The sequence below is a fragment of the Eleutherodactylus coqui genome, chromosome 11 (assembly GCF_035609145.1).
Source record: "Eleutherodactylus coqui strain aEleCoq1 chromosome 11, aEleCoq1.hap1, whole genome shotgun sequence".
In the NCBI taxonomy this organism is placed as follows: Eukaryota; Metazoa; Chordata; class Amphibia; order Anura; family Eleutherodactylidae; genus Eleutherodactylus; species Eleutherodactylus coqui.
Window position 1 is genome coordinate 3,143,660 of NC_089847.1, and position 12,487 is coordinate 3,156,146.

At 60.0% G+C, this 12,487-nt stretch overlaps 1 protein-coding gene across 4 annotated transcripts in view; it reads left to right on the forward strand.

Moving 5' to 3' along the window:
* Window positions 1-6,758: 6,758 nt before the first annotated feature.
* The window catches only part of LOC136582040 (dual specificity protein phosphatase 22-A-like), a 45,835-nt gene continuing 40,106 nt past the window's right edge, over window positions 6,759-12,487 (forward strand). The window contains exons 1-2 of one of the 4 annotated variants that reach the window (XM_066582793.1): window positions 6,759-6,892; window positions 10,646-10,720. In XM_066582793.1, coding sequence (XP_066438890.1) covers window positions 6,827-6,892; window positions 10,646-10,720 — 141 coding nt within the window. In that variant the 5' untranslated portion in view covers window positions 6,759-6,826. Of the gene's footprint in view, window positions 6,893-9,906; window positions 9,915-10,645; window positions 10,721-10,749; window positions 10,779-12,487 lie in introns of those variants that run through there. The other 3 variants (XM_066582794.1, XM_066582795.1, XM_066582796.1) reach the window with 3 other exon arrangements.

Consider the following 12,487-nt stretch of genomic DNA (forward strand, 5'->3'; position numbering starts at 1 on the left):
ACACTCCGGGTCCCCCTGCAGGGAGTCATCGCCATCCCCAGAAGCCCAATCAAGCCGCAGCCGAGGCAATGCAAGTGAGAATACTGCTAAGTGCTGTTAAGGCTCAGGTCTGTTAGGCTTGAAGAGGTTATAAACACCGAAACTCGTCGCCTTCATCCCTGTATGTTGTACTCGTTGGGAAGAGCCTTTTGGAAACTATTTGGACGGGCTGGACAGCCGCTTGAGAGGGTCTTGTTCCGCAGCCCCTCCAGCCAGAGTCCGTGGAGCGACAGCAATTCTATATCCTCTTATGTGTGCAGACAGCTTGTTTTCTCATATGTTCTTTTCCTCACCAACTGCTTTGGCTCTGCAGTCTCCCTCCCTGGAGCTGTGGTTGCCCCTCCGGCGGCTCTCCGGTCTCCCTCCCTGGAGCTGTGGTTTCCCCTCCGGCGGCTCTCCGGTCTCCCTCCCTGGGGCTGTGGTTCCCCCTCCGGCGGCTCTCCGGTCTCCCTCCCTGGGGCTGTGGTTCCCCCTCCGGCGGCTCTCCGGTCTCCCTCCCTGGGGCTGTGGTTCCCCCTCCGGCGGCTCTCCGGTCTCCCTCCCTGGGGCTGTGGTTCCCCCTCCGGCGGCTCTCCGGTCTCCCTCCCTGGGGCTGTGGTTCCCCCTCCGGCGGCTCTCCGGTCTCCCTCCCTGGGGCTGTGGTTCCCCCTCCGGCGGCTCTCCGGTCTCCCTCCCTGGGGCTGTGGTTCCCCCTCCGGCGGCTCTCCGGTCTCCCTCCCTGGGGCTGTGGTTCCCCCTCCGGCGGCTCTCCGGTCTCAGCTGTGGTTTCCCCTCCGGCGGCTCTCCGGTCTCCCTCCCTGGAGCTGTGGTTAACCCCCCTCCGGCGGCTCTCCGGTCTCCCTCCCTGGAGCTGTGGTTAACCCCCCTCCGGCGGCTCTCCGGTCTCAGCTGTGGTTCCCCCTCCGGCGGCTCTCCGGTCTCAGCTGTGGTTCCCCCTCCGGCGGCTCTCCGGTCTCCCTCCCTGGAGCTGTGGTTAATCCCCCTCCGGCGGCTCTCCGGTCTCAGCTGTGGTTAACCCCCCTCCGGCGGCTCTCCGGTCTCAGCTGTGGTTCCCCCTCCGGCGGCTCTCCGGTCTCAGCTGTGGTTCCCCCTCCGGCGGCTCTCCGGTCTCCCTCCCTGGAGCTGTGGTTAATCCCCCTCCGGCGGCTCTCCGGTCTCAGCTGTGGTTAATCCCCCTCCGGCGGCTCTCCGGTCTCCCTCCCTGGGGCTGTGGTTCCCCCTCCGGCGGCTCTCCGGTTTTCCCTCCCTGGGGCTGTGGTTCCCCCTCCGGAGGCTCTCCGGTCTCCCTCCCTGGGGCTGTGGTTCCCCCTCCGGAGGCTCTCCGGTCTCCCTCCCTGGGGCTGTGGTTCCCCCTCCGGCGGCTCTCCGGTCTCCCTCCCTGGGGCTGTGGTTCCCCCTCCGGCGGCTCTCCGGTCTCCCTCCCTGGAGCTGTGGTTCCCCCTCCGGCGGCTCTCCGGTCTCCCTCCCTGGAGCTGTGGTTCCCCCTCCGGCGGCTCTCCGGTCTCCCTCCCTGGGGCTGTGGTTCCCCCTCCGGCGGCTCTCCGGTCTCCCTCCCTGGGGCTGTGGTTCCCTTTCCGGCGGCTCTCCGGTCTCCCTCCCTGGGGCTGTGGTTCCCCCTCCGGCGGCTCTCCGGTCTCCCTCCCTGGGGCTGTGGTTCCCCCTCCGGCGGCTCTCCGGTCTCCCTCCCTGGGGCTGTGGTTCCCCCTCCGGCGGCTCTCCGGTCTCCCTCCCTGGGGCTGTGGTTCCCCCTCCGGAGGCTCTCCGGTCTCCCTCCCTGGGGCTGTGGTTCCCCCTCCGGCGGCTCTCCGGTCTCAGCTGTGGTTTCCCCTCCGGCGGCTCTCCGGTCTCAGCTGTGGTTTCCCCTCCGGCGGCTCTCCGGTCTCCCTCCCTGGAGCTGTGGTTAACCCCCCTCCGGCGGCTCTCCGGTCTCAGCTGTGGTTCCCCCTCCGGCGGCTCTCCGGTCTCAGCTGTGGTTCCCCCTCCGGCGGCTCTCCGGTCTCCCTCCCTGGAGCTGTGGTTAATCCCCCTCCGGCGGCTCTCCGGTCTCAGCTGTGGTTAATCCCCCTCCGGCGGCTCTCCGGTCTCAGCTGTGGTTAACCCCCCGCCGCCGGCTCTCCGGTCTCCCTCCCTGGAGCTGTGGTTAACCCCCCTCCGGCGGCTCTCCGGTCTCAGCTGTGGTTAACCCCCCTCCGGCGGCTCTCCGGTCTCAGCTGTGGTTAACCCCCCTCCGGCGGCTCTCCGGTCTCCCTCCCTGGAGCTGTGGTTAACCCCCCCTCCGGCGGCTCTCCGGTCTCCCTCCCTGGAGCTGTGGTTAACCCCCCTCCGGCGGCTCTCCGGTCTCAGCTGTGGTTAACCCCCCTCCGGCGGCTCTCCGGTCTCCCTCCCTGGAGCTGTGGTTAACCCCCCTCCGGCGGCTCTCCGGTCTCCCTCCCTGGAGCTGTGGTTCCCTTCCCCCTTCCCTTCCTACGGCTCTCCGGTCTCAGTTCCCTGGAGCTGTGGTTTCCCCCACCCCCTTCCCTTCCTACGGCTCTCCGGTCTCCCTCGCTGGAGCTGTGGTTTCCCCCTCCCGCGGCTCTCCGGTCTCCCTCGCTGGAGCTGTGGTTTCCCCCTCCCGCGGCTCTCCGGTCTCCCTCGCTGGAGCTGTGGTTTCCCCCTCCCGCGGCTCTCCGGTCTCCCTCGCTGGAGCTGTGGTTTCCCCCTCCCGCGGCTCTCCGGTCTCCCTTGCTGGAGCTGTGGTTTCCCCCTCCCGCGGCTCTCCGGTCTCCCTCCCTGGAGCTGTGGTTTCCCCCTCCTGCGGCTCTCCGGTCTCCCTCGCTGGAACTGTGGTTTCCACCTCCTGCGGCTCTCTGGTCTCCCTCGCTGGAGCTGTGGTTAACCCCCCTCCGGCGGCTCTCCGGTCTCAGCTGTGGTTAACCCCCCTCCGGCGGCCCTCCGGTCTCCCTCCCTGGAGCTGTGGTTAACCCCCCTCCGGCGGCTCTCCGGTCTCCCTCCCTGGAGCTGTGGTTCCCTTCCCCCTTCCCTTCCTACGGCTCTCCGGTCTCAGTTCCCTGGAGCTGTGGTTTCCCCCACCCCCTTCCCTTCCTACGGCTCTCCGGTCTCCCTCGCTGGAGCTGTGGTTTCCCCCTCCCGCGGCTCTCCGGTCTCCCTCCCTGGAACTGTGGTTTCCCCCTCCTGCGGCTCTCCGGTCTCCCTCGCTGGAACTGTGGTTTCCCCCTCCTGCGGCTCTCTGGTCTCCCTCGCTGGAGCTGTGGTTAACCCCCCTCCGGCGGCTCTCTGGTCTCCCTCGCTGGAGCTGTGGTTAACCCCCCTCCGGCGGCTCTCCGGTCTCCCTCCCTGGAGCTGTGGTTAACCCCCCTCCGGCGGCTCTCCGGTCTCCCTCCCTGGAGCTGTGGTTCCCTTCCCCCTTCCCTTCCTACGGCTCTCCGGTCTCAGTTCCCTGGAGCTGTGGTTTCCCCCACCCCCTTCCCTTCCTACGGCTCTCCGGTCTCCCTCGCTGGAGCTGTGGTTTCCCCCTCCCGCGGCTCTCCGGTCTCCCTCGCTGGAGCTGTGGTTTCCCCCTCCCGCGGCTCTCCGGTCTCCCTCGCTGGAGCTGTGGTTTCCCCCTCCCGCGGCTCTCCGGTCTCCCTCGCTGGAGCTGTGGTTTCCCCCTCCCGCGGCTCTCCGGTCTCCCTCGCTGGAGCTGTGGTTTCCCCCTCCCGCGGCTCTCCGGTCTCCCTTGCTGGAGCTGTGGTTTCCCCCTCCCGCGGCTCTCCGGTCTCCCTCCCTGGAGCTGTGGTTTCCCCCTCCTGCGGCTCTCCGGTCTCCCTCGCTGGAACTGTGGTTTCCACCTCCTGCGGCTCTCCGGTCTCCCTCGCTGGAGCTGTGGTTTCCCCCTCCCGCGGCTCTCCGGTCTCCCTCCCTGGAGCTGTGGTTTCCCCCTCCTGCGGCTCTCCGGTCTCCCTCCCTGGAGCTGTGGTTTCCCCCTCCCGCGGCTCTCCGGTCTCCCTCGCTGGAGCTGTGGTTTCCACCTCCTGCGGCTCTCTGGTCTCTCTCCCTTGATGCCTCACCTGGTATAAGAGGTGATCTACCTGTTGGCAGTTGTGACAGCCGCCATTTCTAACAGGGTCTGTCAGTTCACACCAGGTAAGTCCAACTTTTCTGCGTTGCGTACAGATACGGTTTATGTGTTTTGGAACGCTGTCCTGATCGTTCTTCTACTCATGAGGATTGAGGAACCAATTAATCGCACTCAATGCCAGTCTGCTGCAGCAAAAGCCAACAATTATTTTTATATATAATACACTGCAGTACTTCTGTATTGCAATGCATTATCACTTCTCATAGAGATCCTAGGCCATGGTAGACTCAGATGCCACTAGCTGCCATCTGATTGCCATGGCAACCCATTAGCGTTTACATGGTGGAGGGCTGATGATGTCAGAGAGAGAACCCGTCCTCTGAACACGTTACAGGCTGTGATCAACATTGATTGCCGCATGTAAGGGGTTAACGGCGGGGAGCGGTGTTCTCACAGATCCCTGCGGTTGCAGCAGGAGCCCAGCTGTCGGTCACCGCTGCGGATGGTGTGAGTGTAGCTGCTGCGCCTGTAACATCCATATGCTGTACGGTTTATGTACATTCGCACAAACCCCAGCCAGCACAGCCAGGGGCAAGAAGGGGTTAAAGGGAGGCTTCTCGAGAAAGGACTAATTCTCCCCTCTGATGCCACGCCGCTGTGCCCACAGGGTAAGTCCGCCGCCCGTTGTACCCGCCGGTTATAAAACCCCGGAGAGCTACATATACAAGCAGGGCGGCCGGTTTAGCTGGAGGATCGGGGTGGGGGGGTGATCTTTATATAAAGGGTCCGTGTAGCGACCCGTGCGGAACGTTCTCTCCGCAGAGGGCGCCGGCCCACACTCCTGATCGGCAGCCGTGCGATAGAGCCGCCGTCCGAGCGCCCGCAGGGCTTGTATTGGCCGCCGATCGCTGCGTTATAAAGACCGACGGGTTTGTTTTTCTAATCTGATTTTATTTTCTGATTGCAGGTTCGTGTTTTGACTCCTCCTGTCTGTAGATGGCGGCGGCGGCGGCGGCCATCTTGTCTGCGCTGCACTTAAAGCGACCCTCCAGTCCGGGGTAACCGATCCCCTGCTCTGACTACCTGCTGCACACTATTAGTATTGGTAGTCGACGACCCTGCTGGCTGCTCCGACTGGTCAATCTGGTGTCGTGTCTTCTACTAGCACAGTGTGCGGTCAGAGCCGCCGAGCCGCCATCTTTTTTTCTCCAACAGCAGAGGAGCGCTTTACTGGGGATTTGGGGAGCTACACTACTGATGACCGGTCCTCCGGATAGATTGGCGGGGTCCCTGCTGATGAAAGAGCCCTGCGATGTCACATGGCCTAAGAGCCGCTCAAGCCGCTTCACGTGAATGCAATTGCGCTGCTATACTAGGCGCAGCCACTAGACCGGGTACGGCACTGTGCTGCTATGGGCTGATAATGGCTGCACTCAGTCAAGAGCTGCTGTCATTTCAATCAGCTGGTCAGCGTGGATCTTGAGTGTATGGACCACCGCTGGTTAACTACTGATGACCCACCCTGAGGAGACCTCATCAATGCTGCTGCAAAACCCTTTTAATAGTACATAGATATGCTGTAGAACAGCGGCATACACAAGTATCTGTAAGGAACTCATTGACTTCATGGGACAAGGTTGTGGGCATGCTCTGTGCAGAGAGGGGGAGGAGGTGAGCTGTGACATTCTTTATGAATAGTAGTCCTGTGTTATCTATATATAGGTGTCTCCTCTCAGTGTAATCCTGCCTGTACAGGGAGGGGAGGAGGTGAGCTGTGACTATTGTGAATGGTGGCTGTGTTAGCTATATATAGGTGTCTCCTCTAAGTGTAATCCTGTCTGTACAGGGAGGGGAGGAGGTGAGCTGTGACTATTGTGAATGGTGGGCTCCTGTGTTATCTATATATATAGGTGCCTCCTCTCAGTGTAATCCTGTCTGTACAGGGAGGGGAGGAGGTGAGCTGTGACTATTGTGAATGGTGGGTCCTGTGTTATCTATATATAGGTGTCTCCTCTCAGTGTAATCCTGTCTGTGCAGGGAGGGGAAGGTGGTGAGCTGTGACTATTGTGAATGGTGGTTCCTGTGTATTCTATATATAGGTGTCTCCTCTCAGTGTAATCCTGCCTGTACAGGGAGGGGAGGAGGTGAGCTGTGACTATTGTGAATGGTGGTCCTGTGTTATCTATATATAGGTGTCTCCTCTCAGTGTAATCCTGCCTGTGATGATAATGAGATGACGGCTGTGAAGTTTCCTCTACGGATCAGGAAGTATCTGACTGTTAGGCTTAGTGGTCAGTGCAGAGAGGGGGAGGAGGTGAGCTGTGATATTAGACTATTAGTGGTCAGTGGGAGAACTGCAGGATTTTTCTTAATGTAGTTTCTGACTTTGAGAAGTCAGGATGCCACACTTCCATTAGGAGGGGCGGTTGCTGCCGTCCCTGTAAGCCCGATACATAGGGTCACTGCTATTAATATACAGGGCTACTTCAGGGATTTGTGCGGCGGCCAGCAGGGGGCAGGAAGGGATCTGTTCTGATCCATTTCGTGGCGAATAGGGTTATTACAAAATAAGTATAAAACACAATTCATAAAATGCACTTAATTTCCCAGCATGCATCTGTGAAGCTGCCGCCTTTCGGACGGGCACACGGTGTCCTGTCAGCCGGCAGTCATCTGCTCCCAGTCCTCCTTCTGTCACTTCACATTAGCTGGGAGGTACGCAGTAATCTGATGCCCCAATCCGCTGATGAGTCATGTGCTGTTTGTGACTGGTGTTGCTCCGCAGAGTCCCCAACTGTAAGGAACTTCTCCGACTGCTCCCTGATCGGCAATACAATTAATTATTTCTCTTCTGCGTCCTCCGTGTGTCCTCTCTGTTGTATGCCCCTCCTCCCCCCATTCTGTGTCCTCGCTGCTGCACGTTTCCCTTTGTCCCCCCCCTTGTTCTGTGTAATTGCTGCTGCACATTTCTCTCCGTCCCCCCCTGTTCTGTGTGATTGCTGCTGCACATTTCCCTCCGTCCCCCCCTGTTCTGTGTGATTGCTGCTGCATGTTTCCCTCCGTCCCCCCCTATTCTGTGTGATTGCTGCTGCATGTTTCCCCCGCCCCCACTCCCCGTTCTGTGTCCTCGCTGCTGCACGTTTCCCTCACCCCCCCAGTTCTGTGTCCTCGCTGCTGCTCATTTGCTTCTGTACCCCCTGTTCTGTGTCCTCGCTGCTGCACGCTTCCCTCCGTCCTTCCCTGTTCTATGTCCTCACTGCTGCACGTTTCCTGCCGTCCCCCCCGTTCTGTGTCCTTGCTGCTGCACGTTTTCCTCGACCCCTCCCCCCAACCCTCCTGCTCTGTATCCTCGCTGCTGCACGTTTCCCTGATCCCCCCCCCCTCCCCGGTTCTGTTTCCTCGCTGCTGCACTTTACTTTCCGTCCCCCCCTGTTCTGTGTCCTCGCTGCTGCTCGTTTCCCACCGTCCCCCCCTGTTCTGTGTCCTCGCTGCTGCTTGTTTCCCACTGTCCCCCCCTGTTCTGTGTCCTCGCTGCTGCTTGTTTCCCACTGTCCCCCCCTGTTCTGTGTCCTCGCTGCTGCTCGTTTCCCACCATCCCCCCTGTTCTGTGTCCTCGCTGCTGCTCGTTTCCCACCGTCCCCCCTGTTCTGTGTCCTCGCTGCTGCTCGTTTCCCACCGTCCCCCCTGTTCTGTGTCCTCGCTGCTACTCGTTTCCCACCGTCCCCCCTGTTCTGTGTCCTCGCTGCTGCACGTTTCCCACCGTCCCCCCGTTCTGTGTCCTCGCTGCTGCTTGTTTCCCACTGTCCCCCCCTGTTCTGTGTCCTCGCTGCTGCTTGTTTCCCACTGTCCCCCCCTGTTCTGTGTCCTCGCTGCTGCTCGTTTCCCACCGTCCCCCCTGTTCTGTGTCCTCGCTGCTGCACGTTTCCCTCCATGCCTCCCTGGTCTGTGTCCTCTCTGCTGCATGTTACCTTTCGTCCCCCCCTGTTCTGTGTCCTCGCTGCTGCGCGTTTCCCTCCGTCCCCCTGGTTCTGTGTGCTTGCTTTTGTATGTTTCCTTCCGTCCCCCCTCTGTTCTGTGTCCTCGCTGCTGCACATTTCCCTCCGCCCCCCCCCCCTGTTCTGTGTCCTCGCTGCTGCACGTTTCCCTCCGTCCCCCCTCGGTTTTGTGTCCTTGCTGCTGCATGTTTCCCTCCATCCCCTCCTGTTCTGTGTCCTCCCTTTTGTATGTTTCCCTCCGTCCCCCCTGTTCTGTGTCCTTGCTGCTGCTCGTTTCCCTCAATCCCCCCGTTCTATGTCCTCACTGCTGCACATTTTCCTCTGTCCCCCCTGTTCTATGTCCTCCCTTTTGTATGTTTCCCTCCTTCCCCCCTGTTCTGTGTCCTTGCTGCTGCACGTCTCCCTCCGTCCCCCCTGTTCTTTGTCCTCGCTGCTGCACATTTCCCTGCGCTCCCCCTTGTTCTGTGTCCTTGCTTTTGCATGTTTCCCTACGTCCCCCGTTCTGTGTCCTCGCTGCTGCACGTTCCCTCTGTCCCCTCCTGTTCTGTGTCCTCGCTGCTGCACGTTTCCCTCTGTCCCCCCCTGTTCTGTGTCCTTGCTGCTGCACGTTTCCCTCTGTCCCCCGTCTGTTCTGTGTCCTCGCTGCTGCACGTTTCCCTCCATCCCCCTTGTTCTGTGTCCTCGCTGCTGCACGTTTCCCTCCATCCCCCTTGTTCTGTGTCCTCGCTGCTGCACGTTTCCCTCCACCACCCCTGTTCTGTGTCCTCGCTGTTGCACGTTTCCCTCATCCCCCTCTCTTCTGTGTCCTCGCTGCTGCACGTTTCCCTCCGTCCCCCCCCTGTTCTGTGTCCTCGCTGCTGCTCGTTTCCCACCGTCCCCCCTGTTCTGTGTCCTCGCTGCTGCACGTTTCCCACCGTCCCCCCGTTCTGTGTCCTCGCTGCTGCTTGTTTCCCACTGTCCCCCCCTGTTCTGTGTCCTCGCTGCTGCTCGTTTCCCACCGTCCCCCCTGTTCTGTGTCCTCGCTGCTGCACGTTTCCCTCCATGCCTCCCTGGTCTGTGTCCTCTCTGCTGCATGTTACCTTTCGTCCCCCCCTGTTCTGTGTCCTCGCTGCTGCGCGTTTCCCTCCGTCCCCCTGGTTCTGTGTGCTTGCTTTTGTATGTTTCCTTCCGTCCCCCCCCTGTTCTGTGTCCTCGCTGCTGCACGTTTCCCTCCGCCCCCCCCCCTGTTCTGTGTCCTCGCTGCTGCACGTTTCCCTCCGTCCCCCCTCAGTTTGTGTCCTTGCTGCTGCATGTTTCCCTCCATCCCCTCCTGTTCTGTGTCCTCCCTTTTGTATGTTTCCCTCCGTCCCCCCTGTTCTGTGTCCTTGCTGCTGCTCGTTTCCCTCAATCCCCCCGTTCTATGTCCTCACTGCTGCACATTTTCCTCTGTCCCCCCTGTTCTATGTCCTCCCTTTTGTATGTTTCCCTCCTTCCCCCCTGTTCTGTGTCCTTGCTGCTGCACGTCTCCCTCCGTCCCCCCTGTTCTTTGTCCTCGCTGCTGCACATTTCCCTGCGCTCCCCCTTGTTCTGTGTCCTTGCTTTTGCATGTTTCCCTACATCCCCCGTTCTGTGTCCTCGCTGCTGCACGTTCCCTCTGTCCCCTCCTGTTCTGTGTCCTCGCTGCTGCACGTTTCCCTCTGTCCCCCCATGTTCTGTGTCCTTGCTGCTGCACGTTTCCCTCCGTCCCCCGTCTGTTCTGTGTCCTCGCTGCTGCACGTTTCCCTCCATCCCCCTTGTTCTGTGTCCTCGCTGCTGCACGTTTCCCTCCATCCCCCTTGTTCTGTGTCCTCGCTGCTGCACGTTTCCCTCCACCACCCCTGTTCTGTGTCCTCGCTGTTGCACGTTTCCCTCATCCCCCTCTCTTCTGTGTCCTCGCTGCTGCACGTTTCCCTCCGTCCCCCCTCTGTTCTGTGTCCTCGCTGCTGCACGTTTCCCTCCGTCCCCCCCTGTTCTGTGTGCTCGCTGCTGCACGTTTCCCTCCGTCCCCCCTCTGTTCTGTGTCCTCGCCGCTGCACGTTTTCCTCTGTCCCCCCTCTGTTCTGTGTCCTCGCTGCTGCACGTTTCCCTCCGTCCTCCCCTGTTCTGTGTCCTTGCTGCTGCACGTTTCCATCCGTCCCCCCCTGTTCTGTGTCCTTGCTGCTGCACGTTTCCCTCCGTCCCCCCTGTTCTGTGTCCTCGCCGCTGCACGTTTTCCTCTGTCCCCCCTCTGTTCTGTGTCCTTGCTGCTGCACGTTTCCCTCCGTCCCCCCTGTTCTGTGTCCTCGCCGCTGCACGTTTTCCTCTGTCCCCCCTCTGTTGTGTGTCCTCGCTGCTGCACGTTTCCCTCCGTCCTCCCCTGTTCTGTGTCCTTGCTGCTGCACGTTTCCATCCGTCCCCCCCTGTTCTGTGTCCTTGCTGCTGCACGTTTCCCTCCGTCCCCCCTGTTCTGTGTCCTTGCTGCTGCACTTCTCCCTCCGTCACCTCCTGCTGTGTGTTCTTGTTTCGCTCCGTTACCGCCTGTTCTGTTTCTTCGCAGATTGTGGCAACCGGTTTCCTCTCGAGTCATGGGCGGAGGGATGAGCCAGGTACCGGGGGCGGAGGGATGAGCCAGGTACCAGAGGGGGCGGAGGGATGAGCCAGGTACCAGAGGGGGCGGAGGGATGAGCCAGGTATCGGGGGGCACTACTAGACTCGCACACTGAGCTGCTACTTTGTGTTTTAAGAAGGTTTTCTGTCTCTTTGGTATTGATGCTTGGGGGTCTGACTGTCCGGCACCCGCACACAATCAGCTGACCGAAGAGCCCACGGTGCCCCGTAAGAGCGCAGCTTCCATGCTGACCAGGCACAGCGCTGTCCACCTTGCAGTAGTTGGGTCGAGGCTTGCTGCGAGGAATAGGAACATACTCAAGGCTGAGGATTTGCTGCAGTGTGTCAGCGGCAGGCTAGAGACCCCTGTGTAGCCCACAGCATAGTGGATATGGGATGGTTATCATATGCCATGTGCCGGGTGACATGCCAGGATACCAGTGGGCTCTGCTAATAGTAGGCAGTGCCAGCTGCAGACCTAGAGAGCGGGGAGAACTCACATGGACGGACGGAGTGGCTGCGTACACAGCAGGCGTCCACTAGAGGGCGGCAGACTCCACTATATAGATCCCTGTGATGGCGGAACCTGCAGATATTAAGCTATTTAGATCTGTAGGTGCCAAAGTGCTGACATATTCAGTAGCGTCGTATGCAGATTGTAGTCCCTCAGCTATGCCCCTAGTGGGGTCTGGGCACGGCCGAGTCACTCGCTACATCAGTCGTTCCCATTCGCTGTAGCGGTGACTGAGCGCGACGGAGCGATCGGTATTTAATCCGAGTGATCAGTGAACGATCCGCCGGGGATGGCTGCCAGCAGAGAATAGACGATGTATCCTTCGCTCTTTATCTGTGATCCTTCTCTGTAAAAGGGACTTCCGGCGTATTTGCTCGTCTGTGGACGCCCCGCTGCCTGCGATGGGGCAGTTACTCGTGGGGTCCTCGGGGGTCCTCCGGGGTCACCCGTCCATTTCACTAATGTCCCCCAATACGTCTCCATAAACTCCACTATTTCTCCAAAACATAAATATTTCTAATATTATTCAGGTAGAAACGCACGATAGTCTGCAAGATGGCGGCGGGTGGGATATATTAAGGAAGTGGCATCCGATAACCCACAAGCTCCCGCGCCAAAGTAGGACAGGCGGCGGTTCTTTTTCACGCACGTAATACGCAGCTCTGAGCGGCCCAATGTAATTGTATGGACATTCAGGACTGCGTATGGCGCCCCCCAGTGTGAGCGATGTATGGGCACGGTGCCCGCTGACACGCCCCTTACGCAGTGCTGGAGCTCGGATGAGGCTCAGCTGTGCGGCTCGTTAATAGCTTCTCCCTCGGATAAACAAGACATAAATAGCCGCAGTAAAGCGATGAGCGGCGCCCCCGCAGGGATTAGACATAAGCGTGCTCTGTATACGGACATCTATCAGGCTCTGGGTGGTCCAGGTGTTGTGACCGGCTGCCTCAGTCCCCACACAGCTCCACAGGCAAGAGATTCCCACTGACTCAGCTGCTGCAGCACCTCACACCCTAATCTCACGTGCAAGAAGTACTAGTGCGGCCAGGAATTAGAGGGCATTAAATATCCTATATGGTCTCATGGATGATGTGCTGCTTTACCTGCATGAAGCATAAAAATGGTGGGATCCCCCAATGATCATAGAGATCCTGAGGACAGACCCCCAATGATCATAGAGATCCTGAGGTCACACCCCCAATGATCATACAGATCCTGAGGTCAGACCCCCAATGATCATACAGATCCTGAGGACAGACCCCAATGATCATACAGATC